Source organism: Peromyscus eremicus, unplaced genomic scaffold, assembly GCF_949786415.1.
Source record: "Peromyscus eremicus unplaced genomic scaffold, PerEre_H2_v1 PerEre#2#chrX_unloc_2, whole genome shotgun sequence".
NCBI lineage: Eukaryota > Metazoa > Chordata > Mammalia > Rodentia > Cricetidae > Peromyscus > Peromyscus eremicus.
Window position 1 is genome coordinate 2257369 of NW_026734289.1, and position 26439 is coordinate 2283807.

General features: G+C 52.7%; 1 protein-coding gene across 7 annotated transcripts in view; it reads right to left on the reverse strand.

Annotated features, from left to right (window-relative positions):
* Window positions 1-4877, reverse strand: part of LOC131901077 (uncharacterized) — a 39216-nt gene extending 34339 nt beyond the window's left edge. For 5 of the 7 annotated variants that reach the window (XR_009376341.1, XM_059252368.1, XM_059252372.1 and 2 more), the window contains exons 1-2: window positions 4715-4836; window positions 4125-4395 (exon numbers count right to left, since the gene is read on the reverse strand). Coding sequence is in view for 6 of the 7 variants with exons in the window: in XM_059252368.1 (XP_059108351.1) it covers window positions 4125-4218 (94 nt within the window). In the remaining variant the exon portion in view is untranslated. Of the gene's footprint in view, window positions 1-4124; window positions 4396-4710 lie in introns of all 7 variants that reach the window. The other 2 variants (XM_059252369.1, XM_059252370.1) reach the window with 2 other exon arrangements.
* Between the last annotated feature and the right edge of the window lie 21562 nt (window positions 4878-26439).

Here is a 26439-nt window from a genome sequence, read left to right on the forward strand (position 1 = left end):
TTACTACAAACCATGCTCCCTATTCCTGGTGGCCATCACTCACTCCTGACTTCTGTCAGCTGGCTGCAGGATTGGATTCTTGGGATATACCTACTATTGGCCAACACCTGTTAAATGGTACAGGGGGTCAAACGATTCCAAATCAATTTCCTGCAATCAATTTCCTCACAGTCCTAAAACCACTTGGACAAGCCCTTGTGGGACATTCCATGATAATGATCCTGCCTTGATGACTGCCCCAGGCTGTGTTAGTTCTACAGCTCGTTGTAGGTTAGCACAATCTGACTTTTATGTCTGCCCTAAGGATGGTAGAAGCCGAGCCACGGCTGCTAGATGTGGGGGATTCGAGACCTTCTTTTGTGCTCGATGGGGTTGTGAAACTACAGGGGCAGCTTACTGGGAACCAACTTCATCTTGGGACCTTATTTCAGTTACAAGGGGATACAGTAAGCCTAGCACAAATAGACATTTTTGCTTTAGCCCCTATACTGGGACAGCCTATAATCCCGGGCTATCATTACCTTTAAACATAACCTTCACCCCTCAGGGTAGGGCGAATTGAGAATGGCCCTCAGGAAAAACATGGGGACTCCGCTGGTATCTTGATGGTACAGATAAAGGAGTCATTTTCAAGATCTTGCTAACAATAGAAAACCTGTACCCAAAGTCGGTAGGACCCAATGTAGTTCTCTCTGACCAAAAAGTTCCCTCCAATCATGAAAAGGTGCCATCACCTCCTTCCCCCTCACCTCATCCTCGTCCCTTTCCCTACCATACAAGCACCATGACTACCATCGTAGACTCCAGTAATGGCACTCTCCTTACTCCTTTTGGAGGAACAGGAGATAGATTGTTTAATTTGGTCCAGGGAGCTTATCTGGCCCTAAGTGCCACAAATCCAAAAAGAACCTTGGGTTGCTGGCTCTGCCTTACCTCCAGTCCCCCTTATTATGGAGGAATCGCCTTTCAGTCTACTGCCAATAACCTAACTTCCCCGAGCAATAGGTGTCAGACTAAGCCACATAAACTAACACTCCCTGAAGTCTCCGGACAAGGTTCTTGTTTGGGCAAGATTCCATCGACCCATAGTCACCTCTGTAAACAAACTCTGATACCCTATAAAGGGAGCTATTATCTTGAAGCACCCAACGGGTCCTACTGGGCCTGTAACACAGGATTGAACCCTTGCATATCTGCTCAGATATTGGATGATTCCCATGAATTTTGTGTGATGGTCCAGTTATGGCCTCGTGTCACTTATCATCAAGAAAGCACAGTGATGGAATTCTTTGAGCAGAGAGGCAGATACACTCGAGAACCTGTGTCTATGACTATTGCCCTATTGTTAGGTATTGGAGGCATTGCTGCAGGAGTTGGTACAGGAACTGCTGCCCTCATGCAGAGCAACCACCTTATGCAGTTACAAATGGCTATGACTACTGACCTAGAGGCCATAGAAAGATCCATTTCTGCCCTGGAGAAGTCTTTAACCTCGCTCTCTGAGGTTATGTTACAAAATAGAAGAGGTCTGGATTTACTATTTTTAAAGGAGGGGGGTTTATGTGCAGCCTTGAAGGAAGAATGCTGCTTTTATGCTGATCACACTGGGGTAGTTAGAGAATCAATGGAGAAACTAAGAGAAAGATTAGCACAAAGAAAACGTGATTTTGAAAATCAAAACAATTGGTTTGAGGGTTGGCTAAAGGGGTCCCCTTGGCTTTCTACTCTGATCCCCACCCTCCTGGCCCCCTTGATCATTTTCCTTCTCCTCCTCACCTTTGGTCCTTGGGCTTTTCAACGACTAACACAATTCATCAAAAATCAGATCGATTCGGCCCTAGCAAAAACTGTTTCAGTACATTACCATCGGACAGAAACTCGAGAGGAAACTATTGAAACAGGTGAAAGGCTCAGGTTCAGTGGCCTACGAACCTAAAAACCCCTATAACTAAAAGCTAGAGGGTACTCAATGACGGGAATATTATGGGGCCTGTGCTGGGAGCACAACGTACAGAGGTCGCCAGAGACCGGCTCAACATGGCACGTTGCCAGACAGGACTGCACCCCATATAGCCTAAGACAGGGGCCCTCTCGATTTATGACCAAAGCCTGCTTTGGCCATTTTATAGAAAGAAGGGGGAATTGTCAGGAGCCAAGTAGCCTAACTGATTCTCATGGGAAAAAGCAGTGTACCCAATCTTCCGTTAACAGTTTCAATAGCAACCATTTTTCAACAAAACCACAGTATGTACCTTTTGATCTACTCCCTGAAACATAATGGTTTGCTGTATGGTCCGTTGATCAGGCCCTGGAACAAAGAGACCGTTTCCTGAACCCTACCTTACCCTAACTTCCTCCTAGTAACTTTCCATACCCCTATCTACTTCTCCTAGCTCCTAGCATATATAAACCCGATTCCCCTTGCAATAAACGAGACCTTGACGCAACTCAGACTGACTTTGTCTTCCTTTACGCACCTGGTCTCCTTTCTCTCTCACCCCCATTGATCTTTCAGGAGGTGCCTCCTCGGGTCTCATCAAATAACGTGGCCCGCGGGACGGGTCACTGGAGCAGGAATCTTTTCTGACAGGTCCCAGTTTCTGAATTCCACCTGTAGCACACCTCAATGGAAGGCCATTTGTAAAAGAAACAAAAGGCAAGCCAGAGAGAAGGCCTGGCAGCCAGAGAGGAGAGGGGATGGCAGGAGGAGTTAAATGGATGGCAGACATTTGGCCACAGTGGCTACCAGCAACCAGGCCTGAGACCCTCAAAACCTCCCAAAGAGGCAGGGCAGAGTTTGTGTGGTCTCCGGAAGTGATCTGTGGATACTGCTAGGGAGGCTAAAAAAAGTTAGGGGCTCCCTGGGTGGCCTTGTGCACCAAGGTAAGGGCAGGCGGGTTGGCACTCTGGGGCGAAATTTCCCCACAAGGACACCAATGCAGCCCAGGCTGCACAATCCCCTGCGGAGAGGTCCTCTGCTGCTGCCAGACATGGTGGCGGTAGGATCCGGGAGGCTGTGCTTCCATGACCCGCAAGCCAGCCACATGTCGCCTGCCTGGAGCTGGTCACCTGGACCCTGCTTCCTCCTCCAGCTCTCCTGGGTCATGGAGCGGGCCAGAGAACCGCTTTGGTCCTGGGAGACCCAGGCGGGAGCCCTTCCCTAGCCAGCCTGACTCCATTTCCTGGGCCACACAGGGACTTGCTGGCGGAATTGGCAAACTTAATCCGCGTGATGGCAGCAGTGCACTGAGAATGCCAAAGGCCAAGGGCGAAGGGTGCTCTCCCTCTGCCCTTTGCAAAGCAGAAAAAAATTAAAAAATTAAAAAAAAAATGTCAGCATTCTCCTGCCAAGCTCCAAGATGGAGGCCAACCATGTAGACCAGGACTGGACATACATGAGGCTCTAGGGCTGCTGCTAGGGATCCCAGGGTGTTCAGTGAGTGGGGGTGTGGTGGGCAATGGAGGTTACCGACCTTAACAGGTTCCTGCATTGCCCTGAGACACTGGGCTTTGGGCACATGGCAGCCCATGAAGGCCCCCCCTGAGGGTATCATGTGGTACCTGGAGAGGGGCCAGGTGGTGGACAGTGTGATGGAGGGGGCCAAGTGGGGAGTGTGTGGATGTGGGCATAGAAGCTCTTTAGAGCCCTCACCAGACCCTAAGGGAATCCTCCACAAACAACATGCCAATATGGACTATAGGGGAGGAGCCTCAGAAACATACTCATGGAGTTTGGGACCAAGGGCTGAACGTCGCCCCCTAGCAGCTAAACCAGGGTTTTCTAACAGCAGCATCCCTGCCCTTCGCCCAGAATTCACCCCAGACACATAGACACACACAGACAGACAGACAGACAGACAGACACACACACACACACACACACACACACAGAAGCTTTCAGAGATCCACTGGCTATGTACATGACTCCACCCACCAGGGTGACCAGTACAGCTTCCAGCATGGCCTTGGGTCTGCTGATCCAAGCTTCCAGGTCAAGGTGGCCTGGCAAGAGGGGCCTCCAAGGCTGAACCCGGTTCTTCTATGGCAGTGGGATGGAAGATGTTACACCAAGGGAGATGACCACCCAACTCAATGGGACCCTAGACCCAGCTCGGGCTTCCCACCTGGCAGAAGGCCGCTCCAGGATGGACACAAGGCAAAAGGGCAGGCAGCTCTGTGCACTTGTGAGGGATGTAGAGTCAGCGGCCTGAGTCTCATGTCCCAAGGTCCAATGGTCTAATACTGAGATGGGAGAGGAGAAGGGCTTCCTTCCAAAACCTTGGACTTGGTAGTGATATGCGTTCAGATGGATGCTGCCCCACATCATCCGAAGCAGGGACCACAAGGCTCGGGGACATCCACAGTCTCTTCTGAACAGGCAGGGCATCCAGGGCCCTGAGGTAGAGACAAGGACACATCAAAAGAAGAAACATTGCACCCACCTGACCTCTTGCCTACCAAACCCTGGGACCAGGCCCCCACCTTAACCGTCTCCTAGGCAGCACCAGGCAACCATTCTGACCTACCTCCACCTCTGTCACAATCTCTCTCCTCTGCACAGCCCTCCACCTCCCACCCCTAACCTCCCACCTCCCGACCCTACCCTACACCAACTACCAGGCACTACTCAGGAAACTTCTCTTTCTGTTCTCTAACTTCCTCAAGACCCTGTCAGGCATGGAACTCTCTGTATCCTCTGTGGACACCTACCTACCTGTGGCAGGGCCTAGGCACACACAGGACTCAGCTCTCTCAAGAGATTCAAGTGGACCGAGGACAGGCAACATAGAAGCTGAGGGACAAGAAGCAATTCTCACTCTTAACACCAGGATGTCTGCAGCACACACCCACCCTGTCTGTCCTTATGGACTTCCCACAACATTCCAGGTGTCCTACACAAAATTCACTCCAGGGGCCCAGACCCATGGAACAGAAAAATGTGTCCACAGACAGAGTGGATCTGACCACCAAGATGCATTAAAAAAAACAAAAGCAACAACAACAAAAAAACAAAAAACACCAACAATCACGAAAACACCCAACAGCCCACAGGCAGATTCTCATTTGTTCTCGCCTCACTTTCTCTCTGTCTCTCATTTATCTATCCTCCTCTACCTCCACCTCCACCTCTATCTCTGTCTCCCTCAATCCCTCGCTCCTATGTACAGTCCCATCCCTGGTATCCAGGGTAGCTATGCTATGTTAAGTTGGGAAATGCTTTGCACTCCCCAACAGGAAGCCTTCCTTCCATGAGCACTGAAAGTCTCCAGAGGCTCTCCTCCACACTGCTGACATCTTCCATGATGAAGCCTAGAAGAAAATCACTCTCCCTGCCACCTGGAGATAAGCCTGCTATGCTCATCCAACTCGCCCTCCCTACAAAGCCTCCTGGAGACATTTGGTGAGGCTAAAAGGGGAGCTTCCTGGTGCTGGGCGTGGGGGTGGAGGCCCTGAAATCCTAGACCTGCCTGGCAGGCCACTCCAAAGGACAGTACTGCCAATTTCCTGATGGTTCCTACACAATGTTCTCATCCACCATGCCATGACACGCCCCTGAGCCCCAAACCACACACAGGATGCACCACTGAAAACCTTGAGCTCACCAGAGGTGGAGCTGAAGGATGGAGCCTTAGAAGGCTCCACTACATGCCAATCTGTCCTTCCCTCAACCCTGGCCTGACCACCATAACTCTTACATACTGTGCCTCCCAGGCACTGCTGATGGACACTCACAGGATTAGGCCACAACAAAACCGGGAACATACAAACACCGAATACACACACACACACACAAATACACTCACACATACACACACACACACACAGAGAGCAGTTCTAGGTCTACAGATAGTGTCCTGTGTTAATATCAGAGCCTTCTTTAAGTGTTCCTCCTGCTGAAATGATGTCTGGACATGGCAGTGCAGGACAACGGGCTTTTTGAACTTGACCCTGGGAGTTCTCCCTGGGTTTAAGGCAAAGGGAGCTAGGCAGGAGAACACAAGAAGGAGTATGTGGCCTGAATGTATCCTGCATGACACAGAGGAGGCTTGTCAGGGGAGGCAGGGACCATGAAACCTGGCCACCATGGTACCTAAGTTCTTCCTGGCCTCTTTGTGAGCACCCCTGAGTCCAAACCCTGGTCTGGATGCTTCTACTGTGATTTCCCTTGAGCCACCACACTGCCTTGAGCTCCTGGATCACTGGGTACACACAACCAGCTTGCATAGGATGATAATGGGGGGGGGGAGGGACCTCGCAGACCACTTGTAGGATTCTGGGGTTTTGCTTTGGAGCAGGAACCTTTTCTGACAGGTTCCAGTCCCTGAATTCCACCTGTAGCACAGCTCAAGGGCAAACCCTGTCAAAGGAACAAAAGGCAATCCAGAGAGAAGGCCTGGCAGCCAGAAAGGAGAGGGGCTTTCAGGAGAAGTTAAATGGATGACAGACATTTGGCCACAGTGGCTAGCACCAGACCTGAGACCCTGAGCACCTCCCAGAGATGCTGGGCAGAGTTTGTGTGGTTTCTCAAAGTGAGCTGTGGATACTGCTAGGGAGGCTCAGACAAAAGATGGGCGGTCCTGCGTGGCCTGGTGCACCATGGTAAGGGCAGGCAGGCAGGCAGGCACACAGGATGTTTCCCCAAAATGACCATGATACAGCCCAGGCTGCACAATCCCCTGCGGAGAGGTCCTCTGCTGCTGCCAGACATCTCGGCCCCAGGACCTGGGAGGTTGTGCTCTTACCACTGGCAAGCCAAGTCTCGTGGCCCCCGCCCGGCGCTGGTCACCTGGACCCTGCTTCCTCCTCAAGCTCTCCTGGGTCAAGGAGCGGGCAAGAGAACCTCTTTGGTGCTGGGAGACCCAGGAGGGAGCCCTTCCCTAGACAGCCCGCCCCCATTTCCAGGGAAGCACAGGGACTTGATGGCGGAATCGGCAAACTGAATCCGCGTGATGGCAGCAGTGCACCAAGAATGCCAAGGGTCAAGGACGACAGGCGTTCTCCCTCTGCCCTTCGCACAGCAAAAAAAAAAAAATTAAAAATTAAAAAAAGCCAGAGATCTCCTCCGAAGCTCCAAGATGGAGGCCAACCATGTAGGCCGGGACTGGACAGACATGAGGCTCTAGTGCTGCTGCTCGGGACCCCAGGTTGATCAGCAAGTGGGGGTGCGTGGGGCAGATTGCGGTTACAAACCTTAACAGGTTCCTCCATGCCCTGCACTGCCCTGAGACACTCGGCTTTGGGTGCTTACCAGCCCAGAAGGCCCCGTCGGGGAGTATCATGTGGTACCTGGAGAGGGGCCAGGTGGTGGAGGGTGTGATGGAGGGAGCCAAGTGGGGAGTGTGTGGATGTGGGCATAGAAGCTCTTGAGAGCCAGCACCAGACCCTAAGGGAATCCTCCACAAACCACATGCCAATCTGGAGTATAGGGGAGGAGCCTCAGAAACATACTCATGGATTTGGGGACCAAGGGCTGAGCGTTGCCCCCTAGCTGCCAAACCAGGGTATTCTCACAGCTGCATGCCTGCCCTTGCCTGCTCTCACCCCAAACACACATACACACACACACACAAAGACACAGACACAAACACAGACACACACACACACACACACACACACACACACACACACACACACACAGAGTAGCTTTCAGAGATCCAGCCGCTGTCTACATGATTCCACCCACCAGGGTGACCAGTACAGCTGCCAGGATGGCCTTGGGTCGTCTGACCCACCTTTCCAGGTCAAGCCGGCCACCCAAAAAGGGGCCTCCCAGTCTGACTCTGGTCCTGCTAGGGCAGTGCCTTGGTGGTGACCCAGAACCCTGAGCACACAGGAAGATTTCAAACCAAGTGAGACGACCACCCAACTCCATGAGATGCTAGGTCCAGCACAGAAGTCCCACCTGGCAGAAGGCCGCTCCCAGATGGACACAAAGCAAAAGGCCAGGCAGCTGTGTTTACTGGTCAAGAATCCAGGGTCGGGGGCCTGAGTCCCATGTACCATGCTCCGATGGTCTGATATTGAGATACGAGAGGAGAAGGCCTTCCTTCCAAAACCTTGGCCTCCATGGTGAAGTGAATTCAGGTGGATGCTGCCCCATATCACCAGAAGCACGGACTACTGGGGGCCCGGGACATGCACGACCTCGCCTAAACAGGCAGGCCAGCCAGGTACCTGAGGTGGAGACAAGGACACATCAAAAGAAGAAACATTGCACCCACCTGCCCTCTTGCCTACCAAACCCTGGGCTCAGGCCCCCACCTTAACCGTCTCCTAGGCAGCACCAGGCAACCATTCTGACCTACCTCCACCTCTGTCACAATCCCTCTCCCGTGCACAGTCCTCCACCTCCCACCCCTAACCTCCCACCTCCTGACCCTACCCTACCCTACACTATCTACCAGGCACCACTCAGGAAACTTCTCTTTCCATTCTGTAACTTCCCCAAAACCCTGTCAGGCATGGAACACTCTGTATCCTCTATGGACAACCACCTACCTGTGGCAGGGCCTAGGCACACACAGGACTCAGCTCTCTCAACAGATTCAAGTGGACCGAGGACAGGTAACATCAAAGATGAGGGACAAGAAGCAATTCTCACTCTTAACTCCAGGATGCCTGCAGCACCTACCCACCCTGTCTGTCCTTATGGATGTCCCACAACATCTCAGGTGTCCTACACAAAATTCCCTCCAGGGACACAGATCCATGGAACAGAAAAATGTGTCCATAGACAGAGGGGGTCTGCCCACCAGCCTGCATGAAAAACAGCCACAAACTAGAGAACACCCAACACCCCAAAAGCAGATTCTCATTTGCTCTCCTACACTCTCTCATCCTGTCCCTCCCCCCTCTCTCTCCCTGCCACCCCCCCTCTCATTTATCTATCCTCCTCTACCTCCACCTCCACCTCTATCTCTGTCTCCCTCTGTCCCTGTCTCCCATGTACAGTCCCATCCCTGGTATCCAAGGTAGCTAGGCCATGTTCATTTGGGAAATGCTTTGTATTCCCCAACGGGAAGCCTTCCTTCCATGAGCACTCAAAGTCTCCAGAAGCCATCCTCCACACTGCTGACATCTTCTTGATGGAGCCTAGAAGGAAATCACTCTCCCTGCCACCTGGAGACAAGCTTGTCTATGGTCTTCCAACTCTCCATCTCTACAAAGCCTCCTGGAGACATTTGGTGAGGCTAAAAGGGGAGCTTCCTCGTGCAGGGGGTGAGGTTGGAGGCCCTGATATCCTAGACCTGCCTGGCAGGCCACTCCAAAGGACAGTCCTGCCACCTACCCGATGGTTCTGACACAATGCTCTCAGCCACCATGCCCCGGCACACCCCTGAGCCCCAAACCACACACAGGATGCACCACTGAAAACCTTGTGCTCACCAGAACTGGAGCTGAAGGATGGAGCCTTAGAAGGCTCCACTACATGCCAACCTGTCCTTCCCTCAACCCTGGCCTGACCACCATAACTCTTACATACTGTGCCTCTCAGGCACTGCTGATGGACACTCACAGGATTAGGCCACAACAAAACCAGGAACACACAAACACCCAATACACACACACACACACTCTCACACACACACACACACACACACACACACACACAGAGCAGTTCTAGGTCTACAGATAGTGTCCTCTGTTAATATCAGAGCCTTCTTTAAGTGTTCCTCCTGCTGAAATGATGTCTGAACAGGGCAGTGCAGGACAACGGGCTTTTTGAACTTGACCCTGGGAGTTCTCCCTGGGTTTAAGGCAAAGGGAGCTAGGCAGGAGAACACAAGAAGGAGTATGCGGCCTGCATGTATCCTGCATGACAAAGAGGAGGCTTGTCAGGGGAGGCAGGGACCATGAAACCTGGCCACCATGGTACCTAAGTTCTTCCTGGCCTCTTTGTGAGCACCCCTGAGTCCAAACCCTGGTCTGGATGCTTCTACTGGGATTCCCCTTGAGCCACCACACTGCCTTGAGCTCCTGGATCACTGGGTACACACAACCAGCTTGCATAGGATGATGATGGGGAGGGGAAGGGACCTCGCAGACCACTTGTAGGATTCTGGGGTTTTGCTTTGGAGCAGGACACTTTTCTGACAGGTTCCAGTCCCTGAATTCCACCTGTAGCACAGCTCAAGGGCAAACCCTGTCAAAGGAACAAAAGGCAATCCAGAGAGAAGGCCTGGCAGCCAGAAAGGAGAGGGGCTTTCAGGAGAAGTTAAATGGATGACAGACATTTGGCCACAGTGGCTAGCACCAGACTTGAGACCCTGAGCATGTCCCAGAGATGCTGGGCAGAGTTTGTGTGGTTTCTCAAAGTGAGCTGTGGATACTGCTAGGGAGGCTCAGACAAAAAATGGGCGGTCCTGCATGGCCTGGTGCACCATGGTAAGGGCAGGCAGGCAGGCACACAGGATGTTTCCCCAAAACGACCATGATGCAGCCCAGGCTGCACAATCCCCTGCGGAGAGGTCCTCTGCTGCTGCCAGAAATCGCGGCCCCAGGACCTGGGAGGTTGTGCTCTTGCCACTGGCAAGCCAAGTCTCATGGCCCCCGCGCGGAGCTGGTCACCTGGACCCTGCTTCCTCCTCCAGCTCTCCTGGGTCAAGGATCGGGCAAGAGAACCTCTTTGGTGCTGGGAGACCCAGGCAGGAGCCCTTCCCTAGACAGCCCGCCCCCATTTCCAGGGAAGCACAGGGACTTGGTGGCAGAATCGGCAAACTGAATCTGCTGATGGCAGCAGTGCACCAAGAATGCCAAGGGTCAAGGATGACAGGTGTTCTCCCTCAGAGCTTCGCACAGCAAAAAAAAAAAAAAAAAAAAAAAATTTAAAAATGCCAGAGATCTCCTCCCAAGCTCCAAGATGGAGGCCAACCATGTAGGCCGGGACTGGACAGACATGAGGCTCTAGTGCTGCTGCTAGGGACCCCAGGTTGATCAGCAAGTGGGGGTACGTGGGGCAGATTGCGGTTACAAAACTTAACAGGTTCCTCCATGCCCTGCACTGCCCTAAGACACTCAGCTTTGGGCACTTACCAGCCCAGAAGACCCCGTCAGGGAGTATCATGTGTTACCTGGAGAGGGGCCGGGTGGTGGAGGGTGTGATGGAGGGAGCGAAGCAGAGAGTGTGTGGATGTGGGCATAGAAGCTCTTGAGAGCCCGCACCAGACCCTAAGGGAATCCTCCACAAACCACATGCCAATCTGGAGTATAGGGGAGGAGCCTCAGAAACATACTCATGTATTTGGGGACCAAGGGCTGAGCGTCGCCCCCTAGCTGCCAAACCAGGGTATTCTCACAGCTGCATGCCTGCCCTTGCCCCTCTAGAACTCCAAACAGACACATAGACACACACACACACACACACACACACACACACACACACACACACACAGAGTAGCTTTCAGAGATCCAGCTGCTGTCTACATGATTCCACCCACCAGGGTGACCAGTACAGCTGCCAGGATGGCCTTGGGTCTTCTGGCCCACCTTTCCAGGTCAAGCCGGCCACCCAAAAAGGGGCCTCCCAGGCTAACTCTGGTCCTGCTAGGGCAGTGCCTTGGTGGTGACCCAGAACCCTGAGCACACGGGAAGATTTCAAACCAAGTGAGACGACCACCCAACTCCATGAGACGCTAGGTCCAGCACAGAAGTCCCACCAGGCAGAAGGTCGCTCCAGGATGGACACAAGGCAAAAGGGCAGGCAGCTGTGTGCACTGGTCAAGACTCCAGGGTCGGGCGCCTGAGTCCCGTGTCCCATGCTCCGATGGTCTAATATTGAGATATGAGAGGATAAGGGCTTCCTTCCAAAACCTTGGCCTCCATGGTGAAGTGAATTCAGGTGGATGCTGCCCCATATCACCAGAAGCACGGACTACTGGGGGCCCGGGACATGCACGACCTCGCCTAAACAGGCAGGCCAGCCAGGTACCTGAGGTGGAGACAAGGACACATCAAAAGAAGAAACATTGCACCCACCTGCCCTCTTGCCTACCAAACCCTGGGCTCAGGCCCCCACCTTAACCGTCTCCTAGGCAGCACCAGGCAACCATTCTGACCTACCTCCACCTCTGTCACAATCCCTCTCCTGTGCACAGTCCTCCACCTCCCACCCCTAACCTCCCACCTCCTGACCCTACCCTACCCTACACTATCTACCAGGCACCACTCAGGAAACTTCTCTTTCTGTTCTCTAACTTCCCCAAGACCCTGTCAGGCATGGAACTCTCTGTATCCTCTATGGACACCCACCTACCTGTGGCAGGGCCTAGGCACACACAGGACTCAGCTCTCTCAACAGATTCAAGTGGACCGAGGACAGGTAACATAAAAGCTGAGGGACAAGAAGCAATTCTCACTCTTAACTCCAGGATACCTGCAGCACCCACCCACCCTGTCAGTCCTTATGGATGTCCCACAACATTCCAGGTGTCCTACACAAAATTCCCTCCAGGGGCACAGATCCATGGAACAGAAAAAAGTGTCCATAGACAGAGGGGGTCTGCCCACCAGCCTGCATGAAAAACAGCCACAAACTAGAGAACACCCAACACCCCAAAAGCAGATTCTCATTTGCTCTCCCACACTCTCCCATCCTGTCCCTCCCCCCTCTCTCTCCCTGCCGCCCCCCCTCTCATTTATCTATCCTCCTCTACCTCCACCTCCACCTCTATCTCTGTCTCCCACTGTCCCTGTCTCCCATGTACAGTCCCATCCCTGGTATCCAAGGTAGCTAGGCCATGTTCATTTGGGAAATGCTTTGTATTCCCCAACGGGAAGCCTTCCTTCCATGAGCACTCAAAGTCTCCAGAAGCCATCCTCCACACTGCTGACATCTTCTTGATGGAGCCTAGAAGGAAATCACTCTCCCTGCCACCTGGAGACAAGCTTGTCTATGGTCTTCCAACTCTCCATCTCTACAAAGCCTCCTGGAGACATTTGGTGAGGCTAAAAGGGGAGCTTCCTCGTGCAGGGGGTGAGGTTGGAGGCCCTGACATCCTAGACCTGCCTGGCAGGCCACTCCAAAGGACAGTCCTGCCACCTACCCGATGGTTCTGACACAATGCTCTCAGCCACCATGCCCCGGCACACCCCTGAGCCCCAAACCACACACAGGATGCACCACTGAAAACCTTGAGCTCACCAGAACTGGAGCTGAAGGATGGAGCCTTAGAAGGCTCCACTACATGCCAACCTGTCCTTCCCTCAACCCTGGCCTGACCACCATAACTCTTACATACTGTGCCTCTCAGGCACTGCTTATGGACACTCACAGGATTAGGCCACAACAAAACCAGGAACACACAAACACCCAATACACACACACACACACACACACACACACACACACAGAGAGAGAGAGAGAGAGAGAGAGAGAGAGAGAGAGAGAGAGAGAGAGAGCGAGCAGTTCTAGGTCTACAGATAGTGTCCTCTGTTAATATCAGAGCCTTCTTTAAGTGTTCCTCCTGCTGAAATGATGTCTGAACAGGGCAGTGCAGGACAACGGGCTTTTTGAACTTGACCCCGGGAGTTCTCCCTGGGTTTAAGGCAAAGGGAGCTAGGCAGGAGAACACAAGAAGGAGTATGTGGCCTGCATGTATCCTGCATGACACAGAGGAGGCTTGTCAGGGGAGGCAGGGACCATGAAACCTGGCCACCATGGTACCTAAGTTCTTCCTGGCCTCTGTGAGCACCCTTGAGTCCAAACCCTGGTCTGGATGCTTCTACTGGGATTCCCCTTGAGCCACCACACTGCCTTGAGCTCCTGGATCACTGGGTACACACAACCAGCTTGCATAGGATGATGATGGGGAGGGGGAGGGACCTCGCAGACCACTTGTAGGATTCTGGGGTTTTGCTTTGGAGCAGGAACCTTTTCTGACAGGTTCCAGTCCCTGAATTCCACCTGTAGCACAGCTCAAGGGCAAACCCTGTCAAAGGAACAAAAGGCAATCCAGAGAGAAGGCCTGGCAGCCAGAAAGGAGAGGGGCTTTCAGGAGAAGTTAAATGGATGACAGACATTTGGCCACAGTGGCTAGCACCAGACCTGAGACCCTGAGCACCTCCCAGAGATGCTGGGCAGAGTTTGTGTGGTTTCTCAAAGTGAGCTGTGGATACTGCTAGGGAGGCTCAGACAAAAGATGGGCGGTCCTGCGTGGCCTGGTGCACCATGGTAAGGGCAGGCAGGCAGGCACACAGGATGTTTCCCCAAAACGACCATGATGCAGCCCAGGCTGCACAATCCCCTGCGGAGAGGTCCTCTGCTGCTGCCAGACATCGCGTCCCCAGGACCTGGGAAGTTGTGCTTTTGCCACTGGCAAGCCAAGTCTCGTGGCCCCCGCCCGGCGCTGGTCACCTGGACCCTGCTTCCTCCTCAAGCTCTCCTGGGTCAAGGAGCAGGCAAGAGAACCTCTTTGGTGCTGGGAGACCCAGGAGGGAGCCCTTCCCTAGACAGCCCGCCCCCATTTCCAGGGAAACACAGGGACTTGGTGGCGGAATTGGCAAACTGAATCCGCGTGATGGCAGCAGTGCACCAAGAACGCCAAGGGTCAAGGACGACAGGTGTTCTCCCTCTGCCCTTCGCACAGCAAAAAAAAAAAATTAAAAATTAAAAAAAGCCAGAGATCTCCTCCCAAGCTCCAAGATGGAGGCCAAACATGTAGGCTGGGACTGGACAGACATGAGGCTCTAGTGCTGCTGCTCGGGACCCCAGGTTGATCAGCAAGTGGGGGTGCGTGGGGCAGATTGCGGTTACAAACCTTAACAGGTTCCTCCATGCCCTGCACTGCCCTGAGACACTCGGTTTTGGGCGCTTACCAGCCCAGAAGGCACCGTCGGGGAGTATCATGTGGTACTTGGAGAGGGGCCAGGTGGTGGAGGGTGTGATGGAGGGAGCCAAATGGGGAGTGTGTGGATGTGGGCATAGAAGCTCTTGAGAGCCCGCACCAGACCCTAAGGGAATCCTCCACAAACCACATGCCAATCTGGACTATAGGGGAGGAGCCTCAGAAACATACTCATGGATTTGGGGACCAAGGGCTGAGCGTCGCCCCCTAGCTGCCAAACCAGGGTATTCTCACAGCTGAATTTCTGCCCTTGCCTGCTCTCACCCCAAACACACATACACACACACACACACAAAGACACAGATACAGACACAAACACAGACACACACACACACACACACACACACACACACACACACACACAGAGTAGCTTTCAGAGATCCAGCCGCTGTCTACATGATTCCACCCACCAGGGTGACCAGTACAGCTGCCAGGATGGCCTTGGGTCTTCTGGCCCACCCTTCCAGGTCAAGCCGGCCACCCAAAAAGGGGCCTCTCAGGCCGACTCTGGTCCTGCTAGGGCAGTGCCTTGGTGGTGACCCAGAACCCTGAGCACACGGGAAGATTTCAAACCAAGTGAGACGACCACCCAACTCCATGAGACGCTAGGTCCAGCACAGAAGTCCCACCTGGCAGAAGGTCGCTCCAGGATGGACAGAAGGCAAAAGGGCAGGCAGCTGTGTGCACTGGTCAAGACTCCAGGGTCGGGGGCCTGAGTCCCATGTACCATGCTCCAATGGTCTGATATTGAGATACGAGAGGATGAGGGCTTCCTTCCAAAACCTTGGCCTCCATGGTAAAGTGAATTCAGGTGGATGCTGCCCCATATCACCAGAAGCACGGACTACTGGGGGCCCGGGACATGCACGACCTCGCCTAAACAGGCAGGCCAGCCAGGTACCTGAGGTGGAGACAAGGACACATCAAAAGAAGAAACATTGCACCCACCTGCCCTCTTGCCTACCAAACCCTGGACTCAGGCCCCCACCTTAACCGTCTCCTAGGCAGCACCAGGCAACCATTCTGACCTACCTCCACCTCTGTCACAATCCCTCTCCTGTGCACAGTCCTCCACCTCCCACCCCTAACCTCCCACCTCCTGACCCTACCCTACCCTACACTAACTACCAGGCACCACTCAGGAAACTTCTCTTTCCGTTCTCTAACTTCCCCAAGACCCTGTCAGGCATGGAACTCTCTGTATCCTCTATGGACACCCACCTACCTGTGGCAGGGCCTAGGCACACACAGGACTCAGCTCTCTCAACAGATTCAAGTGGACCGAGGACAGGTAACATAAAAGCTGAGGGACAAGAAGCAATTCTCACTCTTAACTCCAGGGTGCCTGCAGCACCCACCCACCCTGTCTGTCCTTATGGATGTCCCACAACATTCCAGGTGTCCTACACAAAATTCCCTCCAGGGGCACAGATCCATGGAACAGAAAAAAGTGTCCATAGACAGAGGGGGTCTGCCCACCAGCCTGCATGAAAAACAGCCACAAACTAGAGAACACCCAACACCCCAAAAGCAGATTCTCATTTGCTCTCCCACACTCTCCCATCCTGTCCCTCCCCCCTCTCTCTCCCTGCCGCCCCCCCTCTCATTTATCTATCCTCCTCTACCTCCACCTCCACCTCTATCTCTGTCTCCCTCTGTCCCTCTGTCTCCCATGTACAGTCCCATCCCTGGTATCCAAGGTAGCTAGGCCATGTTCATTTGGGAAATGCTTTGTATTCCCCAACGGGAAGCCTTCCTTCCATGAGCACTCAAAGTCTCCAGAAGCCATCCTCCACACTGCTGACATCTTCTTGATGGAGCCTAGAAGGAAATCACTCTCCCTGCCACCTGGAGACAAGCTTGTCTATGGTCTTCCAACTCTCCATCTCTACAAAGCCTCCTGGAAACATTTGGTGAGGCTAAAAGGGGAGCTTCCTCGTGCAGGGGGTGAGGTTGGAGGCCCTGACATCCTAGACCTGCCTGGCAGGCCACTCCAAAGGACAGTCCTGCCACCTACCCGATGGTTCTGACACAATGCTCTCAGCCACCATGCCCCAGCACACCCCTGAGCCCCAAACCACACACAGGATGCACCACTGAAAACCTTGTGCTCACCAGAACTGGAGCTGAAGGATGGAGCCTTAGAAGGCTCCACTACATGCCAACCTGTCCTTCCCTCAACCCTGGCCTGACCACCATAACTCTTACATACTGTGCCTCTCAGGCACTGCTTATGGACACTCACAGGATTAGGCCACAACAAAACCAGGAACACACAAACACCCAATACACACACACACACACACACACAGAGAGAGAGAGAGAGAGAGAGAGAGAGAGAGAGAGAGAGAGAGAGAGAGCAGTTCTAGGTCTACAGATAGTGTCCTCTGTTAATATCAGAGCCTTCTTTAAGTGTTCCTCCTGCTGAAATGATGTCTGAACAGGGCAGTGCAGGACAACGGGCTTTTTGAATTTGACCCTGGGAGTTCTCCCTGGGTTTAAGGCAAAGGGAGCTAGGCAGGAGAACACAAGAAGGAGTATGCGGCCTGCGTGTATCCTGCATGACACAGAGGAGGCTTGTCAGGGGAGGCAGGGACCATGAAACCTGGCCACCATGGTACCTAAGTTCTTCCTGACCTCTTTGTGAGCACCCCTGAGTCCAAACCCTGGTCTGGATGCTTCTACTGGGATTCCCCTTGAGCCACCACACTGCCTTGAGCTCCTGATCACTGGGTACACACAACCAGCTTGCATAGGATGATGATGGGGGGGAGGGACCTCACAGACCACTTGTAGGATTCTGGGGTTTTGCTTTGGAGCAGGAACCTTTTCTGACAGGTTCCAGTCCCTGAATTCCACCTGTAGCACAGCTCAAGGGCAAACAATGTCAAAGGAACAAAAGGCAATCCAGAGAGAAGGCCTGGCAGCCAGAAAGGAGAGGGGCTTTCAGGAAAAGTTAAATGGATGACAGACATTTGGCCACAGTGGCTAGCACCAGACCTGAGACCCTGAGCACCTCCCAGAGATGCTGGGATGAGTATGTGTGGTTTCTCAAAGTGAGCTGTGGATACTGCTAGGGAGGCTCAGACAAAAGATGGGCGGTCCTGCGTGGCCTGGTGCACCACGGTAAGGGCAGGCAGGCAGGCACACAGGATGTTTCCCCAAAACGACCATGATGCAGCCCAGGCTGCACAATCCCCTGCGGAGAGGTCCTCTGCTGCTGCCAGACATGGCGTCCCCAGGACCTGGGAAGTTGTGCTTTTGCCACTGGCAAGCCAAGTCTCGTGGCCCCCGCCCGGCGCTGGTCACCTGGACCCTGCTTCCTCCTCAAGCTCTCCTGGGTCAAGGAGCAGGCAAGAGAACCTCTTTGGTGCTGGGAGACCCAGGAGGGAGCCCTTCCCTAGACAGCCCGCCCCCATTTCCAGGGAAGCACAGGGACTTGGTGGCAGAATCGGCAAACTGAATCCGCGTGATGGCAGCAGTGCACCAAGAATGCCAAGGGTCAAGGACGACAGGTGTTCTCCCTCTGCCCTTCGCACAGCAAAAAAAAAAAAGAAAAAGAAAAAATTAAAATTAAAAAAAGCCAGAGATCTCCTCCCAAGCTCCAAGATGGAGGCCAACCATGTAGGCCGGGACTGGACAGACATGAGGCTCTAGTGCTGCTGCTCGGGACCCCAGGTTGATCAGCAAGTGGGGGTGCGTGGGGCAGATTGCGGTTACAAACCTTAACAGGTTCCTCCATGCCCTGCACTGCCCTGAGACACTCGGCTTTGGGCGCTTACCAGCCCAGAAGGCCCCGTTGGGGAGTATCATGTGGTACCTGGAGAGGGGCCAGGTGGTGGAGGGTGTGATGGAGGGAGCCAAGTGGGGAGTGTGTGGATGTGGGCATAGAAGCTCTTGAGAGCCCGCACCAGACCCTAAGGGAATCCTCCACAAACCACATGCCAATCTGGAGTATAGGGGAGGAGCCTCAGAAACATACTCATGGATTTGGGGACCAAGGGCTGAGCGTCGCACCCTAGCTGCCAAACCAGGGTATTCTCACAGCTGAATTTCTGCCCTTGCTCCGCTAGAACCCCAAACACACACATGCACACACACACACACACACACACACACACACACACACAGAGTAGCTTTCAGAGGTCCAGCCGCTGTCTACATGATTCCACCCACCAGGGTGACCAGTACAGCTGCCAGGATGGCCTTGGGTCTGCTGACCCAAGCTTCCAGGTCAAGGCTCCAGCCAAGAGTGGCCTCCCAGGCTTACTCTGTTTCTTCTGGGGGCAGTGGGGTGTTGATGTCCCAGAACCCAGAGCACAGGAGTATGTGTCACACCAAGGGAAACGTCCAACCAACTGAATGGGGCCCTAGGCCCACCCCCGGTCTTCACACCTGGCAAAAGGCTGCTCCCTGATGGACACAGGGCAAAAGGACATGCAGCTATGGGCACTAGTCGGGGATCCAGAATAGGGGGACTGAGACCCGTATCGTCCCATATCCCATGGTCCCATTGACTAATATATAATGGGAGAGGAAAAGTGTGGTTTCTCAAAGTGAGCTGTGGATACTGCTACGGAAAAACCTTGGTCTTGGAAGTGATGTGCATTCAGATGGATGTGCTGCACACCATCCAAAGCAGGGACCACAAGGGGCCAATGACATGCACAACCTCGCCTAAACAGGCAGGCCGTCCAGGTACCTGAGGTGAAGACAAGGACACATCAAAAGAAGAAACATTGCACCCACCTGCCCTCTTGCCTACCAAACCCTGGGCTCAGGCCCCCACATTAACCATCTCCTAGGCAGCACCAGGCAACCATTCTGACCTACCTCCAGCTCTGTCACAATCCCTCTCCTCTGCACAACCCTCCACCTCCCACCTCTAACCTCCCACCTCCCAACTCTACCCTACACCAACTACCAGGCTCCACTCAGGAAACTTCTCTTTCCGTTCTCTAACTTCCCCAAGACCCTGTCAGGCATGGAACTCTCTGTATCCTCTATGGACACCCACCTACCTGTGGCAGGGCCTAGGCACACACAGGACTCAGCTCTCTCAACAGATTCAAGTGGACCGAGGACAGGTAACATCAAAGCTGAGAGACAAGAAGCAATTCTCACTCTTAACTCCAGGATGCCTGCAGCACCCACCCACCCTGTGTGTCCTTATGGTAGTCCCACAACATTCCAGGTGTCCTACACAAAATTCCCTCCAGGGGCACAGATCCATGGAACAGAAAAAAGTGTCCATAGACAGAGGGGGTCTGCCCACCAGCCTGCATGAAAAACAGCCACAAACTAGAGAACACCCAACACCCCACAGGTAGATTCTCATTTGCTCTCCCACACTCTCTCATCCTGTCCCTCCCCCCTCTCTCTCCCTGTCACCCTCAACCCCTCTCATTTATTTATCCTCCTCTACCTCCACCTCCACCTCTATCTCTGTCTCCCTCTGTCCCTCTGTCTCCCATGTACAGTCCCATCCATGTTATCCAAGGTAGCTAGGCCATGTTCATTTGGGAAATGCTTTGTATTCCCCAACGGGAAGCCTTCCTTCCATGAGCACTCAAAGTCTCCAGAAGCCATCCTCCACACTGCTGACATCTTCTTGATGGAGCCTAGAAGGAAATCACTCTCCCTGCCACCTGGAGACAAGCTTGTCTATGGTCTTCCAACTCTCCATCTCTACAAAGCCTCCTGGAGACATTTGGTGAGGCTAAAAGGGGAGCTTCCTGGTGCAGGGGGTGAGGTTGGAGGCCCTGACTTCCTAGACCTGCCTGGTAGGCCACTCCAAAGGACAGTCCTGCCACCTACCCGATGGTTCTGACAAAATGCTTTCAGCCACCATGCCCTGGCACACCCCTGAGCCCCAAACCACACACAGGATGCACCACTGAAAACCTTGTGCTCACCAGAACTGGAGCTGAACGATGGAGCCTTAGAAGGCTCCACTACATGCCATCCTGTCCTTCCCTCAACCCTGGCCTGACCACCATAACTCTTACATACTGTGCCTCTCAGGCACTGCTTATGGACACTCACAGGATTAGGCCACAACAAAACCAGGAACACACAAACACCCAATACACACACACACACAGAGCAGTTCTAGGTCTACAGATAGTGTCCTCTGTTAATATCAGAGCCTTCTTTGAGTGTTCCTCCTGCTGAAATGATGTCTGGACAGGGCAGTGCAGGACAACGGGCTTTTTGAACTTGACCCTGGGAGTTCTCCCTGGAGTTAAGGCAAAGGGAGCTAGGCAGGAGAACACAAGAAGGAGTATGCGGCCTGCATGTATCCTGCATGACACAGAGGAGGCTTGTCAGGGGAGGCAGGGACCATGAAACCTGGCCACCATGGTACCTAAGTTCTTCCTGGCCTCTTTGTGAGCACCCCTGAGTCCAAACCCTGGTCTGGATGCTTCTACTGGGATTCCCCTTGAGCCACCACACTGCCTTGAGCTCCTGGATCACTGGGTACACACAACCAGCTTGCATAGGATGATGATGGGGGGGGAGGGACCTCGCAGACCACTTGTAGGATTCTGGGGTTTTGCTTTGGAGCAGGAACCTTTTCTGACAGGTTCCAGTCCCTGAATTCCACCTGTAGCACAGCTCAAGGGCAAACCCTGTCAAAGGAACAAAAGGCAATCCAGAGAGAAGGTTTGGCAGCCAGAAAGGAGAGGGGCTTTCAGGAGAAGTTAAATGGATGACAGACATTTGGCCACAGTGGCTAGCAACAGACCTGAGACCCTGAGCACCTCCCAGAGATGCTGGGATGAGTATGTGTGGTTTCTCAAAGTGAGCTGTGGATACTGCTAGGGAGGCTCAGACAAAAGATGGGCGGTCCTGCGTGGCCTGGTGCACCACGGTAAGGGCAGGCAGGCAGGCACACAGGATGTTTCCCCAAAACGACCATGATGCAGCCCAGGCTGCACAATCCCCTGCGGAGAGGTCCTCTGCTGCTGCCAGACATGGTGGCCCCAGGACCTGGGAGGCTGTGCTCTTGCCACCGGCAAGCCAAGTCTCATGGCCCCCGCCCTGAGCTGGTCACCTGGACCCTGCTTCCTCCTCCAGCTCTCCTGGGTCAAGGAGCGGGCAAGAGAACCTCTTTGGTGCTGGGAGACCCAGGCGGGAGCCCTTCCCTAGCCAGCCTGCTCCTATTTCCAGGGAAGCACAGGGACTTGATGGCGGAATCGGCAAACTGAATCCGCGTGATGGCAGCAGTGCACCAAGAATGCCAACCGCCAAGGGGAAAGATGCTCCTCCCTCCGCCCTTCGCAAAGCAAAAAAGCAAAAAAAAAAAAAAAAAAAAAAAAAAAAAATTTAGAACAAAAATAGCCAGAGTTCTGCCAAGTTTCAAGATGGAGGCCAACCTTGTATGCAGGGACTGGACAGACATGAGACTCTAGGGCTGCTGCTATTGATCCCAGGGTGTTCAGTGTGTGGGGGTGTGGTGGGCAGATGGAGGTTACTGACCTTAACAGTTTCCTCCACTGCCCTGAGACACTGGGCTATGGACGCATGCCAGCCCATGAAGGCCCTGCCTGAGGGTATCATATGGTACCTGGAGAGGGTGTGGGTGGTAGAGGGTGTGATGGAGGGGGCCAAGTGGGGAAAGTGTGGGTGTGGGTTCAGAGGCACTTGAGAGCCTGCGCCAGACCCTAAGGGAATCCTCCACAAACCACATCTGGATTCTAGGGGAAGGAGCCTCAGAAACTTACTCATGGATTTGGGGACCGGGGCTGAGCGTTGCCCCCTAGCTGCCAAACCAGGGTATTCTCACAGCTGAATCCCTGCCCTTGCTGGCCCTCACCCCTAACACACACACACACACAGACACACACACAGACAGACAGACAGACGGACGGACACACACACACACACACACACACACACACACACAGAGCAGCTTTCAGAGATCTAGTGTTGTCTACGTGACTCCACCCACCAGGGTGACCAGTACAGCTGCCAGGATGGCCTTGGGTCTGCTGACCCAAGCTTTCAAGTCAAGGTGCCAGCCAAGAGGGGCCTCCCAGGCTGACGCCAGTCCTGCTAGGGCAGTGGGCTTTTGGTGTCCCAGAACCCAGAGCACAGGGGAAGGTGTGACCACAAGGGAGACGACCACCCAACTCAATGGGACCCTAGGCCCAGCACAGGCTTCCCACCTGGCAGAAGGACAGGCAGCTGTGGGAACTGGTCAGGACTTCAGGGTCGTGGCCTGAGCCCAATGTCCCTTGGTTCCATGGTCTAATATTGAGATATGAGAAGAGAAGGGCTTCCTTCCAAAACCTTGGCCTCCGTGGTGAAGTGAATTCAGGTGGATGCTGCCCCACATCATCCGAAGCAGGGACCACTAGGGGCCGGGGACATCCACAACCTCAACTCAACAGGCAGGCCGTCCAGGTCACTGAGGTGGAGACAAGGACACATCAAAAGAAGAAACATTGCACTCACCTGCCCTCTTGCCTACCAAACCCTGGGCCCAGGCCCCCACCTTAACCGTCTCCTAGGCAGCACCAGGCAACCATTGTGACCTACTTCCACCTCTGTCACAATCTCTCTCCTCTGCACAGCCCTCCACCTCCCACCCCTAAACTCCCACCTCCCGACCCTACTCTACACAAACTACCAGGCACCAATCAGGAAACTTCTCTTTCCGTTCTCTAACTTCCCCAAGACCCTGTCAGGCATGGAACTCTCTGTATCCTCTGTGGACAGCCACCTACCTACCTGTGACAGGGCCTAGGCACACACAGGACTGGGCTCTCTCAAGAGATTCAAGTGGACCGAGGACAGGCAACATAGAAGCTGAGGGACAAGAAGCAATTCTCACTCTTAACACCAGGATGCCTGCAGCACACACACACCCTGTCTGTCCTTATTGACTTCCCCAACATTCCAGGTGTCCTACACAAAATTCGCTCCAGGGGCCCAGACCCATGGAACAGAAAAAAGTGTCCATAGACAGAGTGGGTCTGCCCACCAGCCTGCATGAAAAAAAAAAAAACAGCCACAAACTAGAGAACACCCAACACCCCACATGCAGTTTCTCATTGGCTCTCCCACCCTCTCTCTCCCTTTTGCCCCCTGCTTCTCATTTATCTATCCTCCTCTACCTCCACCTCCACCTCTATCTCAGTCTTTCTCTATTCTTTGCTCCCATGTACATTCCCATCCCTGGTGTCCATGGAAGATAGGCCATGTTCAGTTGGGAAATGGTTTGCACACCTCAACAGGAAGCCTTCCTTCCATGAGCACTGAAAGACTCCAGAGGCCCTCCTCCACAATGCTGACATCTTCCATGATGGAGCCTAGAAGAAAATCACTCTCCCTGCCACCTGGAGACAAGCCTGTCTATGCTCTTCTAAATCTCCGTCTCTACAAAGCCTCCTGGAGACATTTGCTTAGGCTAAAAAGGGAGCTTCCTTGTGCCTGGGTGAGGGTGGAGGTCCTGACTTCCTAGACCTGCCTGGCAGGCCACTCCAAAGGAGGGTCTCACCACCTTTCCAATGGTTCCTACACAATGCTCTCATTCATCATGCTCCGGCAAGCCCTGACCCCAAACCACACAAATGAGGCACCAAACCTTGTGCTCATCTGAGCTGGTGCTGAAGGATGGAGCCCTAAAAGGCTTCCCTACATGCCAACCTGTCCTTCCCTTACATCCCAGAGCTGACCACCATAACTGTTACATACTGTGCTTCTCCGCCACTGCTTATGCCTTCTCACAGGACTAGGCCACAAAAATCCCAGGTATACACAAACACCCAACACACACACACACACACACACACACACACACACACACAAACACACAGACACACAAGCACTCCTCCATGCTTAGCAGTTCTAGGACTCTAGACAGAGCTTTCTGTTAATTTCAGAGCCTTCTAGAAGTATTCTTCCATCTGAGATGATGCTTGGACAAGGGAGTGCAACACAAGGGGCTTTTGGATCTTTGACCCTGGGTGTTCTTCCTGGGTTTAATGCAAAGGGAGCTAGGCAGATGAACACAGGAAGGAGTATGCAGCCTGCATGTGTATCCTGCATGACACAGAGGAGGCTTGTCAGGGGAGGCAGGGGCTGTGAATCCTGTCCACCATGGTACCTAAGTCCTGCCTGGCCACATTGTGTGCACCCTTGAGTTCAAACCCTGCTCTGGATGCTTCTACTGGGTTTCACTTAGAGCCTCTACACTGCCTTATTGGGTACCCAGAACAAGCTAGCATAGGATGATGATGGGGGGGGGGTTCAGACTTTTTTTAGTGTGGTGGGGATATGGCTGTGGAGCAGGAAATTTTTCGGACAGCTCCGAATTCCTGAATTCCTCTTGTAGAACAGTTCAAGGGGAAAGCCTTGTAAAAGAAACAAAAGGCAAACCAGAGAGAAGGCCTGGCAGACAGAGATTAGAGAGGATGGCAGGGAGTGAGTCAAATGGATGGCAGACGTTTGGCCACACTGACCATATGTCCCTGAGCTTTTGTGAACCACTCTAGATACCTGGTAGTATGTGTGTGGTTTCCAGAAGTGAAGTCTGGGTGCTGTTGGGAAGGCTCCACCATATTTAGTGGGTCATTATGTGGCCTTTTGCATATTGTAAAGTAGGGCATGAGAAATTCCCCACATCAACCCAGATGCAGCCTAGAATGGCATGATTCTCCATGGGACAGTGACAGCAATTCTTCTGAGAGAATATTTAATTTAAATACATGTGATCTTATACAGCATTCATACATATTATATATTTTTTATTTTTAATGTGTATACAATATATATATATATATTTGATTATGTTAATTATTCCATCCTGACCCCTGTAGTTTCAAATGACATTTAATCCCCACTCTGTATCTTTCCTATAAGGATATAAACAAGGAGTAATTTCCTTGACATAATAATATACTTAAAATTGATGTCGACATATAAAAAGGTGTAACAGTCATAAAAGAAGAATTGTAAGATCACAGAGGTGTTTCAGATAAAAGCATTTCCTTGTGTGTGTGCCTGAAAACCTCTGTCTAGATCCTCTGTCAACCATAGCGCCCCTGTTGTTCTACCTTTGTTTAGGTAGACAGAAATTAAAGAAGCGAGGAGAATTAAGCCAAAACTTTTAGGTCCATCATTTTGGAGTGTGTGCTGAAAATGCAAAAATAAGAGAGACCCTGTTTCAGACAAGGTTAACAATGAAAACCAACTGGTTATAATTGTTCTAACCACTGTGTATACGTGCCTCATGCACTACACATACACACTATATATATATATATATATATATATATATATATATATATATATATATACACACACACACACACACTAGCACACACACACACACACACTCACTCACACACACACACACACAGAAATTTAAAAGATAAAGTAAACTTCAAAAATAATTCTGCCGTGCTGAATGTGTTATAAAAGGCCTCTTATCTTAGCCTTGGGTGATGAAAGGAGGAGGATGTTGGGGACAAGACACTTAGTTTAAAAAATAATAGAGGAAGAGAACCTAAAGCTTCTCTGGTATCAAATCACCTTGGAGTATACACAGACTTGAGAAAGACAGATGGCTATGTACAGGAACTTCCTA